Genomic DNA, 22006 nt, shown 5'->3' on the forward strand with positions numbered 1-22006 from the left:
GAGTTTGATAATGCGGACTTCTGTCGTGCGGCATTGCGAAAACGGGCGGGATTAAACAAGAGAATAGACATAAAAAAAAAACGAGTGATTGCTCCATGTTTTAAAATTTCTGTCCAGAGAGGTCACCAAGCTTGACACATTCGCGTGCGTATGAATGGAAGCTATGGGGAAAAAAGTCCAGTGTGACCGCAGCTTTATGCCGAGTTCAGACTGCAGGATTTTCAAAGTAGTCGTGTCACAGATGTTTTCACACTGCATGACTATCTGGGCTAGCGTTTTGGTCGCTGCTTTGTTTACACTGCAAGATGGATCGGCGACAGGGGGTTTCACATTGCAATGACTTTACAATAGGAAGAATCGCCGACAACTTCGGCAAAACTACATCTCGCAGCCAAAAACACGCAGTATATCTTTTATTATTAACTACATATGAGAAAGAAGCCTTTAATGGGTTAGAAAATGTACATATTTACTCACCTGGGTTTGAAGGTAATCAGCAATTTCTCAACTTTTTTTTTTACTTTCTGTATGAAATGTCAACAGACAAGGGCGCTCCTGTCAAACCTCCACTAGTTTTGCCTTCATTTCTTGGGTCCAAATAAACTGAAAATGAGCGCTTTTAACTTCTCCCTCAACCTCCCGCTGGTACACACACACACACACAAGTGAATGCTGCTCTCTCATTGGCTGTAGGCGATTGCCGATGTTATTTCATTTCACACGGCATGATTTGAATTGCCGACAGCTCCAGATATTTAGCATGCCAAATCTCACAGGCATCGGCGACTCATCGGCGTTCTCTCCGATCACGTCTTTCATAGTTCATACTGTGTGATTTCAGCATTTCTCTGCGATTTCTCAAAACCGTCGGTGAGTCAAATCGGGGCTAAAATCATGCAGTCTGAATTCGGCATTAGAGATTGCTTGATACTAATTGCAGGTTTTGGGATGCTGTCCCAGGAGAGAACCCTGAGCTCAGACATAATTGAGCCTACCTGGGTCAGTTAGCAAGTAAGGGGGGTCCGAGTCAGGTAGTTCTCGAGAGCTCCCCTGGTAAGGAGGAAAAGGGGGGAGAATCGAGTGGATGGGGGGATTCTTCAAAAAATGAATATAAGGGAAGTAATATGAAATGGGCTATTTATTGTAGACTTGGAATAATCCACAGGTGTCAAACTCTTTCTTGGATGGCCGTAGCTCTGCACAGTTTAGTTCCAACCCTAATTAAACACACCTGATCAAACTAATTGAGTCCTTTAGGCTTGTTAAATACCTACAGATGTAACAGGCTAAAGTAAACTCTGCAGGGCTTTGGAACTTCAGGAATTGAGTTTGACACCGCTGGATTAATCTGATTGGTTTATCCATGATTGCAGATGAGAGACCAGCTGCAATAAATCTCATCACATGCTCCTCCCGAAGGTAAGCTGCGGACACACTGCACTTTTCTCCCCATAGACTTCCATTTATACGCATGCGAATGCGTCAGACCGAACACAAGCTCGTGCGACAAGTTTCGCAGTTGCAAAGTTCAAGCTTGGTGACTTCTGACCTGCTCTGGGACAGTCATGGGACTGCGTGAGACCAATCGAAGAACAGAAATTTAAAATATGGACCAATCGCTTGCATTTTAAAATGTCTAATCATCTTTCTTAATCCCGCCCCATTTCACAGCAGAGTTTCACACACACAAACTCTAGTGTGACCACAGCATTAGTTTATAAAACTAACATTAAACAATCATGGGTTGATTTGCCAAAAAAATTTTGAACTCAGAATATGAGTGACAAATTATATTTGAGATACTTGCAAACCTGATGTTTTCCAGATTTCCATGTGCAATTGACAGTCAATTTCAGAGCTGTTTTAGCCATCAGTTAATTAAGAGTACTGCCTTATATCATTAAAAGAGTATGTAAAAAAATAGACTAAAATCTAACTAAGAGTAGAACTAAAAGTTCCAAATAGACTAAAATCATCTTTAATATTTAAGTTAAATGAGTAGTTCACCCAAAAATGAAAATGACCAAATAATTTACTCACCCTCAATCCTCATTGTGACTTTCTTTTGCCAGATAAAAACATTTGAAGTCCTGGCTCATCCTGGCTCTTCCATGTTAGTGGCCATTTTTTAAAGCTTCCAAAAGCACATAATTCATCATAAAAGTAACCCTGCTACCAGGGGCTAAATATGACTTCATTTCATCAATCAATTCATTCATTCATTTTCATTGGACATGCCTGGAACACCTCCCTATGTAGGCGTCCAGGAGGCATCTGAAACAGAAGCCTGAGCCACCTCAGCTGACTTCCCTCGATGTGGAGGAGCAACGGCTCTACTCCAAGCTCCTCCCGGGTGTCAGAGCTCCTCACCCGATCTATAAGGGTGCGCCCTGCTACACTGTTAAGAAAACTCATTTCGGCTGCTTGTATCCGAGATCTTGTCCTTTCAGTCATGATCCAAAGCTCATAACCATAGGTGAGAGGCGGATTGGTGCAGCAGCAGCAGTAATGCGGTCAATGTACTGGTCCGTTGTAGTAAAGAAGGAGCTGAGCTGAAAGGCAAAGCTCTCGATTTACCGGTCAATCTATGTTCCTACTCTCACCTATGACTTATCAATGTTTTTTAAATATTAAAATTGTAAATTCAAATCACTGACGTGTTTTAGAACATCTTGCCTGACCTCTGACTTGACGTGGCATAAGATGCATTCCTAGCAAAAGTCTCACAGAAACTACTTATTACAGTTTGTTCACCACAGAAGACAACGAGAAAAAAACTAGTTGATTTAACATTAAACACTACATTATTCTTACGCTTCTGCTACAAATGCATCTTAGGTCAAGTTATCGAGAACCGGCAGGGGCTGAATGCATGAAGTCAGTATTTGAGTTTACGATTCCAATTGATTTATTTACTATAAAAATTGTGTATGGATTAGTTTATGACAGATTAATGCATCACTAAAAATGGCCACTACCCAACCCCAATATACAGCATGGAGATCCAGGGTAAAAATGTAAACCTACTCTGACTGTATTCGTCTTAAAGAGGAAAGCCGTATACACCGAGAATGCCTTGAGGTTGAAGTAAATCATGGCGCCGTTCTCATTTTCGGGTGAACTATTCCTTCAAATATGCCCACCAAGCATTATTGTATCATTTGCTTCAGTTCCAGATGAATTTCCTGGCTGTGCAATGATATGAATAGATCTTGGCGAGATAATTAAACCTTACACCACTACAAGTGCCCAAACCACAAACAGTTACAGTGTAACCAATAACTGAGAGTTTACACAGAAAATGCTAGAACTTTCTAATAAACACTTTGTCATTAGGTTTATGACGTACATATTAATATAAGATGCTAAATTATTATACCCAATATGTATGAACGAGACCCGACAACATCAAAAATGAGCCCGGAAAAGGGAAAGAATTTGATTCATGATACTTTTCGCCGCTGCAACCCTACTAACATCTTTCTGTTATGCAGGATTAGTCTGTATGTCATTAAAAATAATCCATTCCCAGTGATTAGTCAGACTATGAAGATCTAATGCACTCCACATGGTTTCCAGATGCTGTTTTCGATCTAAAGAGAAACTAAAACCTCATCTTCACCAAGCCAAAATGGACTTTCAGATTCTGTTAAGAGATTCCGTGAAGTGATTCAAATCATTCACAAAGAAACTTTTATAGCGTTTTTTGCGATGTTCGTTAAAATGTGTCAACATAAATCGGGTTGCCGTGAGCACCATGGTGCTATATATGGGCGCACTTAACTACTAGGCTATTAGCGCCGACTGTCACAAGCTTTTTCAACCACATTGAAGCCTATTGACACTATATAAAATAAAAACGAATAATAAATATAAATGATTTGTGTCATTTCATTTATTAGGTCACTGGGGTTATGGGGAAAATAATGAATAATTCATGTGCACAAAGGCTGCTTGCTTCAAGATGCAGGTTTTGTATTTGTTTGGGTAACACTTTATTTTGATGGTCCATTTGAGTATTAGTAGACTGTCTGCTTAATATCTGCTGATACTGCTCCTTCAACAGACATTTTACTGACTATAAGAAACTTAGCAAGTACATGTCAACTTACATGTACACTAACCCTAACCCCAACCTAACAGTCTACTTCAACAAACGAACCATCAAGATAAAGTGTGACCTTTGTTTGTTACTTGTGAAAATAAAGCCATCTTGTTTAAAGTCTTAAAAGGATAGTTCACTCAAAAATGAAAAGTTCATCATATTTAAGTGGTTTTAAACTTATCTTTAAATAAATATTCTAAAGAATGTTGGAGAAAAGCAGACACTGACATCCATAGTAGGACTAAAAATACAATGGAAGTCAATAGCCCCTTTCACACAGTGATATCGGTAAATCTCCGGAAAATTTCTGGAACGACTTTACTAGTAGATTAATAAAGCACTGTTCACACAGGCAAGGACTTTACACAACTTTTCCGGAAAAGACTATTCACACATCCATTCCAAAATACTGGTAAATTCTGACGTCATTAACCAGAAATGACCTCATCTGCGCTTGTATTTGTAAACATTTGACTACATTCCAAACATCCCGTGGATGGATAAGTATTCTGAACAACTTTGATGAAAAGCACTCACCGGCTACTTTACGTCAAAGTCCCTTTAAGGCAAGTCATTTAACTCGGCGGCCATCTTTGAAACGCCTCTCCGGCAGTATGCTCGGGCATTCAGTTTAGATGGGGAAACAACAAATTCTCCAAAACTACTAGCCAAGCTTACGATTAAATTATATCACGAATAACCAATACAATTAAGCAACAACTCTCAGGAGCTAATTGGCTCCCGTACTAGATGGCGGGCGGGCCTTCATTCGCCATATTGACAGTTACAATTTCCCCATTCAAAAGTATACAAGTGACATGTCTTGTGTATTCTGGAGTCTTTGTTTACGTGCACACGCTTCAGAGCTTGAAGATAAACAAACAACGACTTATCATAAGCATTTTATCGATAACTTTTTTACACAGTTGGCATTAAGAAGGAACAGAAATGTTATCTGACTAACATCTAGTAGCTAAATGTGTCTGGAAAAATATTCAAAGGCTTTTATTTTCATAAACCGCGCAGATATGAATGCGTCGGAGTGTTCTGATTGGCTAAAGTAGACGTCTTACGTCAGTGCATTCTAGACATGAACGCGCTCTTTCCCGCAATCTTCCTTCTGCATTCACGCACAGAGCAGCATTCCGGCAAATTACCGGTAATCTTACAACTTCTCTTTCTGGAAAATTGCCGGAAAGAATTTACCGGTATTTTCAAAAAGGGCCTGTTCACACATACAGACCTTTCCAGAAAATTGCCGGTAATTTCCGAAAAGGTCTGTATGTGTGTAAGGGGCTAATGGCTGTTTTTTTACTGAATACTCTTCAGTTCAGTTTCAGTTTCTTTGTTTTTGTTATTCAAAACATCACAATAAATTGTAATACAGAACGAAATTACATTACATCGGACCCAAAAAACATCAAACACTATAAAAACCTTTTATATTAAATAAGCCTTTATAATTTCATAAATATACAAAATATAAAAAAAATAAATAAAATAAATAAAAATAAAATTCACAGAAGGAAACTAATTATACATAACTATTGCACAGTTTGTTACAATGGTTATACTATTAACAATTTGTGCTAGCTTAACCATTTATAGATTTATTATTACATACTATATAATAGAAATTAAAATATGATCTTATTCAAAAGTCTTATAAAGACAGGATAAAAACTACCATGAAACCACACTGATTTGCCCCTCAGGCTTTGGTACAGCCTGCCTAATGGCATGAGCAGACTATGGCCAGGGTGGTTTGGATTCCTTAAAATGCTATTTCCACTAGACATCGTTGTTGATACAGTTCCTCAACAGATGCCATTTTGACTCCAGCGAACCTTTCAGCTGACTTTATTATCTTCTTAATGGTGTTCAGTATATATTCCTTTGTTTAAAACAAAAAGAAGAGGAAACGTAACAGGTTTGAAACGAGGGCAGTGAGTATATTTTACATTTTTTGGTGAACCATCCCTTTAATATAGTGAAAATGTGTATGTAGCATTCAAACAACAACAACAAAAGCTCAACTCATTTGGAGTAAAACATTAGCAATATAAATGCCAATATTTATTAATTGAGTTTCTATAGAGTACAGCCACAAAACAGAAACATAATAATAACAACAACAGAAAGTGTTAAATACTTTGAAATATGACCTAGTTTCACCCTGAATGTCCATGGAAATATAAGACATTCAGTATTTGATATTTACATATTTCAAAATGCACATACTGTATATATATATGCGTCTCAAGAAACAAACCGAGAGAGGGCTCCCATAACCAAATGAGCTGATTTATATGAGAAACGAAGAGGTGTTTTTGTAGCTTGATTGCAGTCTGAATGGAGATCAGACTTCTGGTCTGCTGAACCAGCAATAATTAATAAGTCACAAGTGCTGGATTTCCATACGATTCCTCATACCTTCACATTCCACTCAGCACTGCATTACTGTCTTTCTGTATCCATATTCAGAAGAGCACTGAGATTGTGAAGTTCTCCTGATGTTCGCGGGTCACTGCTTTTTCCTCAGAGCAGTCACTTCATCCTATGAATATTAATGTTGTTATCAATAAGGTGAGACAATATTTAGATTCTACAAGGTGAAATAAATCTTTATTTCAAACCCAAACGTATACTGTCAGGTATATCTGGCTTATGTTTATGGTATCCTTTTAGACATCTTGAGTGATGGAGGCGTTCGGTCAGTAGAAACAAGCTGCATTTTTAACTCACTGCTGCTCTCTTGTGGAAGAAGATGGTATTTACCACAGATTTATGAGCAACTCTAAATGTGTAATTTAATGCTGTTGCAATCTTAGGCTAAAACAGCTGAGATTTGACTAGATTTAACTAGCAAAAATATTTATTATCAAACTGATTTCAAATACTTTAATAAAAATAAATCTTGAATAAAAAAGAAGCTGATTGATACAAATTAACTATTTTTAATTGATTACAGAACTGAAACTAAAACCATAAAGCTATAATCAGTGTTACCTAAAATACATTTATTAAATAAAGAATCACTTATAGATATGATTATGATTATTAAAAAGGATGTCTAGAAAATATTTCTCACGATCATATAGTTCAATGTGATGTACTAAAATAAATTAGATAAATGTTTATATATACACACACATTAAAAAAATACTAAATAGCTTTACTATTCCGTTATTATTACTGTATAACCAACTAAAACCATAATTATAACTATAATCATCTGTTTTTTCTAGCAATTGTTAACTAATATAACCCATTTTTAGGTAATATATAAATCTTTAAAAATACTTTCATGACAGTTACTGTTTATTTTTTTCCTTTTGCATACGAAAACAAATAAAACTAAAATAAAACTAACATTAAAATGAGTAAAAACTTTATAGATATTCAAAAATGCAAAATATAAGAATGAAAAAGACTTCAAAATAATATTAATTGTAATATATTAGAACTAGGGCTGCATTATTTTGGAAAAATCTGACATTGCAATATTTTGTTTTGCTGCAATATCTATTGCGATATGAATATCATTTCAGCAGATGATTTGAATAGCTCCATTTGGAAAGATTCATTCATTTAGATCGACTGAGATCATAAAGTCTTTCTATGCAGTGCATCATAAAATAAAATACATTACACGCAAATATAAACACGGTAAATAACATACAAAATATACAAATTAAATAACTGCTTTATGGTGTTCTGATCGGTCGATCAGTATTCAAACGTAAATGACAAGGTCATCGCTGTGTAAATAAATTTTAAAATGTAATTTTTTCTTCATCTTTTAATCGAACACATGATCTAATCCTGCGATGTGACAGAACAACTACGGTTCACACATTGCAAAACCGATGCTCAAACAATATACTGTTCAACCCTAATTGGAACTCTGTTATCTCCACAGAAGAGACTGATATCTGACCTGTAATCTGGTGCGCTTCTCAGTCTCGTCTTCAGTTCTTCTTTCAGCTCCTTATGTCTCTCCTGGTCAGGAAACAGTGAGACTGTGATGAAGGACATGTGTGATGTGATGGCTGCGTTGTGTAAGGGGTTTTACTCACTCGTGCTGTGCTTTCAGCAGATCAAGAGACATGCGGAGCTCCTTGAGTTCAGTCAGCACTGAGGCCAGAGATGCATCATCCTTCTGAACCGCTGATCTGCTATCAGTCTGTGTTTTAGCAGGTGAAGTCACTGGCTCTATCTTATTGGAAGACGCTGACTGGGAATCTGTAGCCTGAGGGAAAATACCAGCAGCTCAGCAACATAAGGATCAAGAGGCATAGAAATTGAGGCAATATATTAACAAATTATGTTACATTAAATTAGAGGAGCTTTTACTCAGCAAGGGGTGCATTCATGATCAATGTTTAGCAAGTTATTTTTGGTAACACTTTACAATAAGGTTACATTAATTAATGTTAGATAAGTATTTACTAACATAAACAAACAATGAACAATTCATTTATTGAAGTATTTGTTTATGTTAGATAATTAAAATACAGGTGTTCATTGTTAGTTCATGTTAACTCATGGTGCGTTAACTAATGTTAATAAGCATTTTTGGATGTTAATGCATTAGTAAATGTTGAACTACAATTAATAAATGCTAAATAAACATTAAATGTAACATTAACTAATGTAAACTAATGAAAACTAATGCATTATTAACTAATGAAACCTTATTGTAAGGTGTGACTGCTTTTTTCCAGCAAATACTCCTGAAAATGTGGATAATGTTTCCACTAAATATTAAACAGCACAGGTCTCAGTGTTTTGACTATAAATGTTTCTTAAGCATCAACTCAGCTTTATGACACTGATTGGTTCCACTTTATATTAAGTGGCCCTAACTAATATGTACTTGCAGTACATTGTAATGAATTATTCATTACAATGTACTCATGTGTAAATACATGTTTTTACATTGTACTTATGATTGATGAAATACCTGCATGTAATTACATCTGTAATAATTCTGTAATTAAACTTGTAATCACAATTTTGACCACCCCTTACACTTTAACCCACTTCTAAACCTACCACAGCTTTTCTAACCTTACTCATATCCCACCTTAAATCTCCACAAGTGTTCTGCAATACATTATGAACACATTAAGTACATTATATTTATAGTTTGTACATGGTAGTTAAGGACACTTAATATAAAGTGGGACCTTATGATTTGAGGACTGTTCATGTTGCATTGACCACTGCAGTAATTGTGCTGAAAATCAGCTATTTTTGAACAAAAACATAAAACATCTCATTAACTTCACACCCTATGCTTCACACCATTAAATGTTTAAGGAGATGTTTTATACGCTGTACAAAATGATATGATGATTAAGATATGTTTTCATTATACTTTAACTGGTTTTAACATGTTTGACTAAACTAAAGTTTATGAAATTCAACTTTATATTTTAAATCAGTTTAAAAGTTATGTTCAATTTAAACACTAAAGGCAGCAAATAATTAAAGTGTGGCCTCAAATAAATTCCATAATGTAATTTATTTCATTTTCCAACCTTTGGTAACACTTAGAACAATCTTCATTATTATTTGCTCAAAACATTATATAACGCTTGACAGATCCATAGATCATATACTTCCAAATATTTCAAATATACAAGACTATATATAAGATTACATTTTAAAAATATTGAAGGTACATGAGCTGATCTGATTCTGTGAAACATTATTTAATGTAGTAATATTTTTAAATGAAAGCTCTTATAAAGAGTTATCCAAACCTCTGGAATATGTGGTAATCCATCCTTCTCCTCTGAAGGTTTGCTGCAGTCAGTTTCAGCAGGACCCTCCTTTATGAAAAACAGATGTTTTTGCATTATTTATTAAGACATTGGACAGTCAATAATTATTTAATAATTATACTAAATAATTGTCAGATTTTTTGTTTTGATTATTATTCTCCATGCATTTCTACTGACCTGCTATTACATTTGCATTGGATTGAATGTAATATTTTTAATACTCATTTCTAATAACTGATTTATTTTATCTTGCCATGATGACAGTAAATCATATTTGACTAGATATTTTACAAACACTTCTATACAGTTTAAAAGTAACATTTAAAGGCTTAACTAGGTTAATTAGGTTAACTAGACAGGTTTGGGTAATTAGGCAAGTTATTGTTTAACAATGGTTTGTTCTAAAGACTATTGAAAAATATATAGCTTAAAGGGGCTATAATTTTGACCTTAAAAGGTTTTTTTTTTTTAATTAAACTGCTTTTATTCTAGCCGAAATAAAACTAATAAGACTTTCTCCAGAAGAAAAAAATATTATCAAGACATACTGTGAAAATTCCTTGCTCTGTTAAAACATCATTTTGGAATATTTTAAAAAGAAAAACATAATTCAAAGGGGGGCTAATAATTCTGACTTCAACTGTATATAATATGTAACTATGATATATAAAAATGATTTATTATTTTATTGATCAGCAGAACTTATTTTAGTTCCTTTTGGTTAAAGTTGTCATTATTTTCTGTACATTCTCAGGCATGAGTTGGCTTGTTTCATTTCAACTCATTTCAGGGGTCCGAAAAGGTTTTTTTTTTTTTTTTGTTTTTAAGAGGGTATAATATAAACCAGACGTTACTCCAGATTATCTTCAGCTGAAAATACATCATGATCATTTATTTATCATATAAAGCACACTTAATTTGCAAGTCACTTTAAATGCAAATGAGCTGCTGTTTCTGCCCCTATCCAAAAGAGGGAGGAGCCCTTTACAGCCTGTGCCTCAGTTACTCCAGCAGGAACAAGGTAAAACATCAGCATTTGTTTTAAAGGGCTTTCGGTTTTAAACTGCTGAATAGTTTTGAGCACAAAACACACAAATCACTGGCACACAAGAAGCCGACTGTCAAGTTAGTTCTATATATAGTAAGTTCTGTTTCTCAACTGTCAAATGTAACGAGGGTCATGTCAAAAGCACACAGTTTACATAAAGTTGCTTATGTCGGGAATGTAAACAGTTGGCGAATAAATTTCCTGCGTATCAGTATAATAGATCTGTGAAAACCATGTCTTATGACCGGGACATGATAATAGTGAACTACTAGTACTAACATGACTCAACCAGGGCCTCATGCCCTTGATTCCAAAATTATTTAAATTCGTGATATTATGACATGTTGCACAAGAAATCTCAGGATTAACATCAAGGCATTTGGGTTGGGGTGACTTCATGCATTGTAAGCCCTGTTTAGACTACACACTTTTTATTGTTACTTTTTCAAATATTAGATTTTCTAGATCAATCTTCATGTGGTTGTGGGTGCCAAAAACATGCTACACATTCTTTAGTAAAGAATGCTCATATATTACAAATATTACAAGTGTAATATTATCAACTTTCCCTCATATATGCATGTTTTCTGACCAAAAACAGTAATTAGGTAAATGCTTTTGGGCTAGCAAAAGTTGCATTGAAGGTGCAGAAGTGGCTTCCCAGCAACGGCTGTAAACAAAGCAACCATGCAACTTCAAATGACAACAAAGAGCTTAGAATCACCAAGAGGCATTGCAACAGCAGTGCCCAGCAACAGCCTCGTGATTCCGCCATATTGGAGTGAAAGCTATCGCCTGTCCATTGGATCTTATTGCTGTTGCGATGGCAAGCAGCTGATTTGTTTTTTATTTATTACTTTAAAAAGCACATTAAAGCTGAGATACAACCTGAAAAACATCAATACAACACTTACAATCAAAGACTGGTGATCATCAGCACTTTTAATAGTTAATTTTACAGACTTGTTTAATATATTTTAACCATATTTGTTTTCTTGAAAATGTCCCTTTTAGGTGAAATTGCTTTAAATTACTTTAATTTAATAGTTTATGCACTGGCATAATACAGATTAATACTGCCATGTTTAAATTAATATGACTTTAAAATGTGTTTGGCAGATTGGCAGTACACTTTTTGTTGCAGTATTATAATAGTATAAAAAATTCCAGTGTTGACTGTTAAAGAAAGACTAATAAAGTTATGTAAAAAGCCCCATTTGTCGAAAATGATTGAATTTGGACACATAAATTCATAATTTATTATTCATGATTCTTAATGTTGTCATTAAAAATCATGGAGGCCATTCAAACTACTAGATAAAGTAGTTTTTGTTGTGGTGTATACTCATTTTTGTATCACTCTAATCTGAGTAAAGCTAAAAAAATTTAAGGTTTTTTGTTAACCTTACTTTCATGTTATAAGTGATAGTTTATATAGTGATTTTTATAGTGATATAAAAGATATTTTAGATACCAGATATAGTTTGGACAACATTTTGGTAATTGTTTTCATTGAGATACTGTTTAAAATGTTACTTTTCAAAGGGGTTTACTCATTTATGCTGAGAGTATATATATATATATATATATATATATATATATATATATATATATATATATATATATATATATATATATATATATATATATATCTGTGCTGTTGTTCTATTGGAATTTTTATTCCATAATGGCCACCGCGTGACACTAGCGGCATCTAGTGGCTGTATACAAAATAGCAACAGAGTGTCGCCTCTTGGTGATTCTATGCTTTTTGATGACAATAAAACTTTCAACAGGCAGTCAGTTACCTTCAAAGATAAATTTATATACAATTTTGATGCACTTCTTGTAAATGAGAACTTAAAGAGAAATGTATTTTTATACACTACCTGTCAAAGGTCTTGTCACCTATCCAAGTTTTAGGAACAACCAATAATAACTTGACTTCTAGTTGATCATTTGCTATCAGAAGAGGCTTATATGAAAGGCAAAGGCCTCTAGATTAAGCTTATTTTACCAAAATAAAATATGATCAAGCCTTGATTTTTAATTATTTAGTTAGGACAGTAAAGTCTGACTTTGCTATGACAAAAGTTTGTCACTTAAAAGAAATAATGTACAGAATATAATATAAAGTCATGGTGCAGTGGAAAATAAATAAATATTATGTATGACTCGAATGAGCTTGGACGACTGCATCCATACATTTCAAATAACTTCAATAAAGTCATCTGAAATGGCAAAGAAAGCATTTTTGCAGGACTCCCAGAGATCATCAAGATTCTTTAAATTCATCTTCAATGCCGCCTCCATCTTACCCCTGACATGCTCAATAATGTTCATATCTCATGACTGGGCTGGCCAATCCTGGAACACCTTGACCTTCTTTGCTTTCAGGAACTTTGATGTGGAGGCTGAAGTATGAGAAGGAGCGCTATCCTGCTGAAGAATTCCCTTTCCCTTTCCTGTGGTTTGTAATGTCATGGGCAGCACAAAAATAGACCTTCTGCCAGTTTTCCGAATGATCAACTAGAAGTTATTATTTGTTGCTCTTACAACTGGGATCAACGACAATACTTTTGTCAGGTAGTGTATGCTAATCCCAGTATTTACAGGGCTGCTGATGTGCCTTGGCTATTAATTGCCACCATAAAAATTTTTTTCTGTCATAATAGTCCCTTGCTGACACATTATACAGACAAGAGCACCGTTGGTGTAACTCCTCAAAGATTTCTAGTGGCACAGTCCTCTATCTTTAGGCACGTTCAAATCAAGACTGCAAACACCTCTGTTTAGCTGTGCCTTTACTAAATGAGCACTGTGCTACGTCCGACAGATCGAACTATTATGTCTTTCTTTTCTTTTTCATTCTTTTATAACATGTTTTAACACATTTTAACGTGTTTTATCTGTTTGTAATCACTTTATTATTTGTTTTTATTTTCTTATGCTTGTTTCTTTTATTCTTGTTTATGTAAAGCACTTTGAATTGCCACTGTGTATGAAATGTGCTACTGTATATAAATAAACTTGCCTTGCCTATCTTTTGTTTTGCCATGTTAAAAATGTAATAAAGAGCATCTGTGCTCCTATTGGTCTACATGACGCATGTGACAAACCCAGTCAAGGAAAAAAAGAAAAAAAATGAAACCTGCTTGACTTTCTGTGCTGACGTTTCTTTGTCAGACACTGAATCAGTTGTTGTGAGTCACTACACAAGAAGAAACATTTGAATTTTGCATATCGTCACCCATTTGTCATTTATGAATCTCCACAACACCCTAAATCAAGCAAATCAACTAGAAAATCTGGAAAAAATATTGTGTAATCAGAACAGGGCTAAATTCCCAGCCGATTTCATGCATTCACATGCTCAAGCTGCAACATTAAGCATTAAAGGAAGCTGAAAGTCTGAAAAGCTTTATAGGAGCATTTTGTATCGGGAGCTGTTTTGTTACACACTGAAAGCCGGTGAGCTTTAATCCTGAAGCATGTACAGTATGAGTGTCATGTCTGTGCCCTTGTGTTCGGCTCACTTGTATAGCAGTGGCGAGGGCTGTTGGTGGTCTCCTCTGTGGAGGTTTGGCTCTGTTGGCCGTGGGATGGCTCAGTTTCTCTGAGGACACGTCTACACCATCAAACTGGTCAGGGGTCTTATCTTTAACCTCCTTAATATCTTTTACCTCTTTGTGCACTGGAGGAGGAGGCGACGGTTGTTTCTGTAAAACAGGTTGTGGCTCTTCAGCATTTCTAAAAGAAGGAAATATGCATTATGTGCATACAATACAATGAAACACTTGAGAAACTTTTAAACACTGAAAATACACTGATAGAGTCACACAGAGTCTAAACATTAGCATCTGTTACATGGTTATTATGTAATAAAGTTGTGTCTAATGTGCTTTAAAGTGCTTTTACTAAGCAAATTGTTGTAATGGAAAATGTTAGATTAACTTTTAATTGTCTGTGATGTAGTTTGTGATTGCATTTTAGCAAAAATGACAGTTCAGTCTGTGCGTTTGCCTGAGGATGTGTCAGTCTGTGTTTTTTTAATATGCTTACTCGGAAAAACAGGAAACCGGCAGTTTGAGTTTGTTTAGTCCCTCAGCAACTCATAAAATTTCCATCTCTCTTTACTGAACATTCACAGGCCCTTTAGAATAACACACAATACTAAACGACTGCTTTACTATGGGGAATTCAGTCCCTCAGTCCTGACTTTTTAAAATCACTAATCATTTTAAATCAAGCACCTTTGAAATTCACACCCCATCCTTAACATTTCACTTACACATAATATTTACATTAAAATATCAGAGTAATGTCAGCGCCAAATTAGTGGCTAAGTGCGCCAACACTGTAGTGCTCAGGTCGACCCGAGTTAGATTCCCAGCTTGCCCATCCTTCCCCTCTCTCTGCTCCAAATATGCTTTCCTATCTGTCCTCCACTATCCTGTCCCAATAAAAAGGTGAGAAACCGCAAAAAAAAAAAATAATAATAAATGTGTGTGTGTGTGTGTGTATATGTATGTATGTATATATATATATGTGTGTGTATGTGTGTATGTATGTGTATGTATGTATGTATGTATGTATGCGTGTATGTGTGTGTGAGTGTGTGTGTGTGTGTATGTATGTATATACACATATATATATACACATGTATATACACATATATATATACACATATATATATATATATATATATATATATATATATATATATATATACATCTAGATATATATATATATATATATATACACATCTAGATATATATATACACACACACACACACACACACACACACACACACACATCTACAGTATATATGTATAGTATATCAGAGTAATGATATACAGACCATTTTAAACAGTCATGTTCAGAAAATTTGAATACAATATGTTGAATTCAGTACTGATAATATACATAATATTTTTATCAAAAATTGCTAAAATGTGGATTATTTGTCATAGTTCTTGTACAAGATTTAAGTTAACAATGTCTAAGTTTTTTTTGTTCAGTGTTTTCAAAGCAGCACAGTACTATTGTTGAAATAAAACCAACAACTTTAAATTCAAGCACTTTCAAGAACCTATGTTTGTCTTTGTTTCCATGAATTTATGTGTCTGAAATTCAGGTACTTTCAAGAAGCATGGAGACCTTGGATTTCTTATATATTTGGTGTTAATTGTGATGTCCTCCCTTACTTTGGATCCTTCTTTATGAGCTTGTCCTTCACTGGTGGAGGTGGAACGGGTGGTTTGTGCAGACCAGGCAACTTGATTTTACCAGGTGGGTCACTTCTGAAGTCTTTATTGTCTGGTTTGTCAACTGTGCGAAAGGCAGAGAAAGAGAAAAGATAGAAATCATTATATTGGCCGAACTTCCACAGACATGTAATATAAATAAATGAATGTTTCTTTAAGGCATAATTTTACACTTCAGAAATGTTGTTTATTGGTGTGTTCTGAATTATTACTTTTAGTCTCTGTCTTTGGTTTCGTATCAGAGCTGTTCTGGTCCATCACTGGCATCTGGTCTCCTGAGATATAAGAAGATATATATGATTTATTAGTCAGTTTCATTGTTGACGAATTTTTTCTAAGAGTGGCTTTTGCTTTGTTCTTTGTTTTGTTTTTTGTTTTTTTCTGCTCTTTCCTCTCCATCATTGATATAATTGTTTTGCCCTAATGTTAACGAGGACTTTATTTTAAATGCTAAACAGGATTAAAAATGTTAAGAATATAAAATCTATTCTTTAAGTTTGGTTAGGTTTTTTGGCTCAATTACAATGTTCCACAAATTTTTATTTAAATATTTTTAAGAACTATTTCAGTATTTGTACTTCAGAAAACCCATGCTTGATGTAATGCATTACTTGCTGTTTTTTATGATCATTTGTGAAATTCATACAGTACATTCTACACCAAAATCTTTAAAATGACCTTTGTAAAGAGCTGTAAAATTAATAATAAATAAATAAATAAATTTACCGAAAAGGTACTGTCAATTTTTTTGTCAAATAGTAACCCATCAAGCTTTTCCCCTTCTATTTGTTAAATTTAAATATGCAGGCAAAGTTTGATTTCAATTTTAAAAATCTGAATCATAAGATTTAATTTTGATCAGACATCGTTTTTTTTTTAAATTAAAGTTGCTATTCCCTCAAATAAAAAAGGAAAAGCACTTGTGCAAATGTAGTACTGAAAAGGCATATCATACAGGGATATTAGATTCAATTATTAGTATGTAAGTTTGACACCCAGTGGTTAAACTTGGTTTTGCATTCTTGGATTAAAACAAATGCAAGCATAGGTTGCCATATTGAAGACAAACAAGTGAGACAAAACAAAGACAGCTTTCCAGCACATTACTCAAATTTTCAAAGCAGAATATCTGACTTTAGCATTGTTTTTCAGATAAACAAGAATGTTCACTTGGCATGTTTTTTAAATATCTACAAACATATGGTATTTTTATGCTTTAGAAAAGTCAAAAACTTACATACAGCACCTTTAAATGATCATCTCGAACAAGGCTTTGTTGCATTGGGTAGGTTTTAATAAAGCATTTTTAATAGCATGCCACATGCATGTGGACATCTAGCTTATACTCTTTCATGATTTTCTTTTTAAAAACACAAAATGCTTTGAAACACTTTTACATCAAGGCTAGAAGAACACAATGGAGGTCTCAGTGGCATGGGAACGTCAACTTTTTCTTAACACGTGAGCAACAGAACTGCTCTGGCGGTGTGTTCACTGCTGTGTGTTTGTGGACTTGGATGCGTTAAATGCTGAGCAAAATTTCCAAGTATGGTTCACTATACTTGGCCACATGTCACAACTTTGACTTTCCCTACCTCTACCCCTAAAACCAACCCTCACAAGAAACCTATGGCAAACATTTGTATGATTTGTAAGTGTTTTGAATTACAAGGGCACACGGCATGTCATCATAGACCACTTCAATGTTGTAATAATTAGGTAATACCCTTTTACAGTACATACTGTACCCTTGTAGGTCATGTCCTAACAAAAATGGCTGCCTTCCACCAAAACCAAAACACACACATGCACAAATCCTCATGGGTTCCCTTAGTAAATCGGAATGGTTCAAGCAGTGAGTCATTAAACCACATCCTTAAAAAAAAGAGGCAAAAATCTCTGTTCTGACTCAGAATGACTCTTTTGCAGGCAAAAAGTAGTATAATATAAATTCAAATGCATGCACAGATTTTGTCGGAGCCATAAACATCACATGCAATTATCCTACATCAACATCCTCTTTAATAAAGAGCTTTCTTTTCCACACCATGACAATTTTCTTTTCTTTTAAAAGCAAATCTTCTAAATACCCTGTGACTTTTCTTATAGCATAAAGATTTAAGACAAAGCATAAACAAAATTAACCAACCACATCTGGAGAACACTAAACTGCAAGAACGCAAACACTGAAGAATAAATACATACCCTGTGAGCTTTGTTAGATTTCCAACATCACAAGCCTGAATTCATAAAGCAATGAAGGCGTATATATAGAGAGATCATGAGGTGCTGGCCTCGTCTTCCTCTAGAGTCTTGCTCACATGATCTCTTCATGGCCTACGACTTCCTCTCACAACCCCACACAGCTGCATAAGTGTGCTTCTCAGAGCGGTTTGCGGTAATGAATGTTACTTGTGTAAAGTCAGATTTAAAACTTCGACAAAAACACTACATTTCTAGGATTTTAACACCACCTTAGCTGCAGCAAAGCACACACAATTCACCTGAAGGGAAAAGGCAGAGTTTAATACTTCACTGAAACAAAACGTGACATGTGGAAAAACATTGACTTCCTGTCCTACAAATGAGATCTGTCATTAACAGGTGCAGAAACTAGATTTTATGGTTTGTGGTTTCGTTTTTTGTGTGCGTGTACACTACCAAACATACGCCTATTAAAGCTTCAGAAAAGTCAAGCTGAATAAAAAGAAAGTTATATACATATACACTCACCGGCCACTTTATTAGGTACACCTTACTAGTACCGGGTTGGACCCGCTTTTGCCTTCAGATCTGCCTTAATTCTTTGTGGCACAGATTCAACAAGGTACTGGAAATATTCCTCAAATATTTTGATCCATATTGACATGATAGCATCACATGGTTGCTGCAGATATGTCTGCTGCACATCTATGATGCAAATCTGCCATTTCACCACATCCCAAAGTTGCTCTATTGGATTGAGATATGGTGACTGTGGAGGCCATTTGAGTACAGGGAACTCATTGTCATGTTCAAGCAACCAGTCTGAGATGATTCGCGCTCTGACACGGCGCGTTATCCTGCTGGAAGTAGCCATCAGAAGATGGGTACACTGTGGTCATAAAGGGATGGACATAATCAGCAACAATACTCAGGTAGGCTGTGACATTGACACAATGCTTATTTGGTACTAATGGGTCCAAAGTGTGGAAAGAAATATCCCCCACAACATTACAGCACCACCAGCCTGAACTTTTGAAATGAGGCAGAATAGATCAATGCTTTCATGTTGTTGATGCCAAATTCTGACCCTACCACACAAACGTCACAGTAGAAATCGAGACTCATCAGACCAGGCAACGTATTTCCAATCTTCTATTTTTCGGTTTTGGTGAGTCTGTGCAAATTGTAGCCTCAGTTTCCTGTTCTTAGCTGACAGGAATGGCACCCGGTGTGGTCTTTTGCTGCAGTAGCCCATCAGCCTGAAGGTTCGATGTGTTGTGCGTTCAGAGATGCTCTTCTGCATACCTCGGTTGTAACAAGTGGTTTTTTGAGTTACTGTTGCCTTTCTATCAGCTCAAACCACTCTGGCCATTCTCCTCTGACCCCTAGCATTGTGCACACAAAACTGCCACTCACTAGATATTTTCTCTTTTTCATATCATTCTCTGTAAACCCTAGAGATAGTTGTGCGTGAAAATCCCAATAGATCAGCAGTTTCTGAAATACTCAGACCAGCCCGTCTGGCACCAACAAACATGCCACATTCAAAGTCACTTAAATCACCTTTCTTCACCATTTTGATACTGCAGAAAATCGTCTTGACCATGTCTACATGTCTAAATCTATTGAGTTTCTGCCATGTGACTGGCTGATTAGAAATTTGCGTTGATGAGTAGTTGGACAGGTGTACCTAATAAAGTGTCCGGTGAGTGTATGTATTGCAATAATAATAATAATAATAAGGGCTGTTCAAGAAAGGTGAGAAATATGATAATGATGATTATTATTATTATACACAGCAGTTTATTATACAGAGTAGAAGCAGTTTGTAGATTGGATAACAAGAATAATAATCTAAAGTAACAATTTATCTTAGTGCAAAAGTATAAAAACTGGACTTCCTCTATTCAACACAAATTTTGTTCAATTTTCTTTATTTTTGCATGAGGTTGTTTTCATGTCTACAGGTTAATTCGATTGTTAGAAATGTGTATGATGTCTTATGTGTAAGTGTTTGAGATTAGTCAGTGATAATTTATTATTCATTACAATCCATAACTAAAGAGCTATTACATTAATTTGTTAATTATGAATAGTGAATTCATATCCTATGAATGCTTCACTGACATTAACTAGCAAAATATATACTGCATTTATGGCATTTAAGACACAACAAAAAGTATCTACAAATTAAGGTTAACACTTTAGTTTAAGTAATAACTCACACTATCATAACCTATGCATTAATAAGATATTTAGCTATTTAGATATTATTAGCACTTATAAAAATATGGTCTTATTCTGCATCCTTAATCCTACACAACAACTAAACCCAACAACTACCTTACGAACTATTAACAGTCAGTTAGTTAATAGTTTATTAAGCTATTAGTCTTACTTAATAGTTTGTTATTAGTGTGAATTCTACATTAAAATAAAGTGTGACCAAATTCAGATTTTATATGATCTGACTGAGTTTTACTTTAACATTTACTTTTGTAAATTACTGATAATATAAAGAAGATTTTCACATACAAAAAAGGTCAAATTAAATGTCAAAAAAGTAAATGTTTATAAGACACACAATGCATGATTCAAACCTTTCAAAACTGACAGTAACAAGTTCTTCAAAAATGCCCAGCCACGTCTTCCACCTTATGAAAGCAGCTTCCACACCCCCTAAAACCTTTAAATGCTATTTTTGTAGCAGCATTACCAGTTATGTTTGGTATCAACACAAGAAACAAACTAGTCCGACTGGCCCTGCCGCTATGACAGCTATGTCTTACCTGAATCTTTCTTTGAGCCACTTCTCACCGGTGCCTGGCCCACATTCCCAGTCTGATTCACAAATAAAAAATGATCAACAAAATACAGATTAGTCCTTCTGAGCAAGATAAAGCTCGCAGTCTTTCCATGCAGGAGGAATCAAGTGACCGTTTTTAGTGTTCCTCTCCTCTAAAGGAAACCTCTGAGTCAATTTCTTTTAATAAGCACAAAGTAACAGGAAGAAAAAAAAAACAAAAAAAACTGTCATATATCAAAGTTAACTGTGTTTTATCATCACAGACTGAACCATGGCAATAAAACCAGATTTAAAACCTGCAATCTGCTCCATCTTAAAACTATTTGTAAACTAGCATGAATTTGCTTGGCCTATAGTCGCTTTCTGAGCCAGTGTTTTACTAAAAAAGCAATGTTGACAAAAGGGTAACTCCCATTCTCTAAGACCACAAAAATGGGCCAATCATGGGAACATTTCTCTGTCCCACACTCACTTGAAGAGTCTCCGCTGGGATCAGCATGACGAAGTTATCGGGAAAAAAGCCCCTGCGTCCGTTCACTTCCCCCTCCCACCAGCCATCATCCTCAGTGGACTGCAGGGAGAAGAAAAACAAAACATTAAATATAAAGCTGACTCAAAACCCAGGAAAAGATAGTAACTTGTATATCTGGTGTAAATGAGGCAGTAGTCAGTTATCAATACATATTCAGCATTAATCCACAATGTTTATCATTTGTTCGTTGTTGTCGGTTGTAGCAAAAAATGAATATTTTTAGCAAGGATAAATTAGATTGATCAAAAGT

General features: G+C 35.1%; 1 protein-coding gene across 4 annotated transcripts in view; it reads right to left on the reverse strand.

The window, feature by feature from the left end:
• Positions 1-6145: 6145 nt before the first annotated feature.
• sh3d21 (SH3 domain containing 21) overlaps positions 6146-22006 on the reverse strand; it is a 28554-nt gene continuing 12693 nt past the window's right edge. Inside the window, exons 9-16 of one of the 4 annotated variants that reach the window (XM_056475416.1) lie at positions 21697-21795; positions 21208-21259; positions 16426-16488; positions 16154-16277; positions 14629-14695; positions 9877-9942; positions 8046-8357; positions 6146-6662 (exon numbers count right to left, since the gene is read on the reverse strand). In XM_056475416.1, coding sequence (XP_056331391.1) covers positions 8181-8357; positions 9877-9942; positions 14629-14695; positions 16154-16277; positions 16426-16488; positions 21208-21259; positions 21697-21795 — 648 coding nt within the window. In that variant the 3' untranslated portion in view covers positions 6146-6662; positions 8046-8180. Of the gene's footprint in view, positions 6663-8045; positions 8358-9876; positions 9943-14481; positions 14696-16153; positions 16278-16425; positions 16489-21207; positions 21260-21696; positions 21796-22006 lie in introns of all 4 variants that reach the window. The other 3 variants (XM_056475414.1, XM_056475417.1, XM_056475415.1) reach the window with 3 other exon arrangements.

This window comes from Danio aesculapii, chromosome 16 (genome assembly GCF_903798145.1).
Source record: "Danio aesculapii chromosome 16, fDanAes4.1, whole genome shotgun sequence".
Classification (NCBI taxonomy): domain Eukaryota; kingdom Metazoa; phylum Chordata; class Actinopteri; order Cypriniformes; family Danionidae; genus Danio; species Danio aesculapii.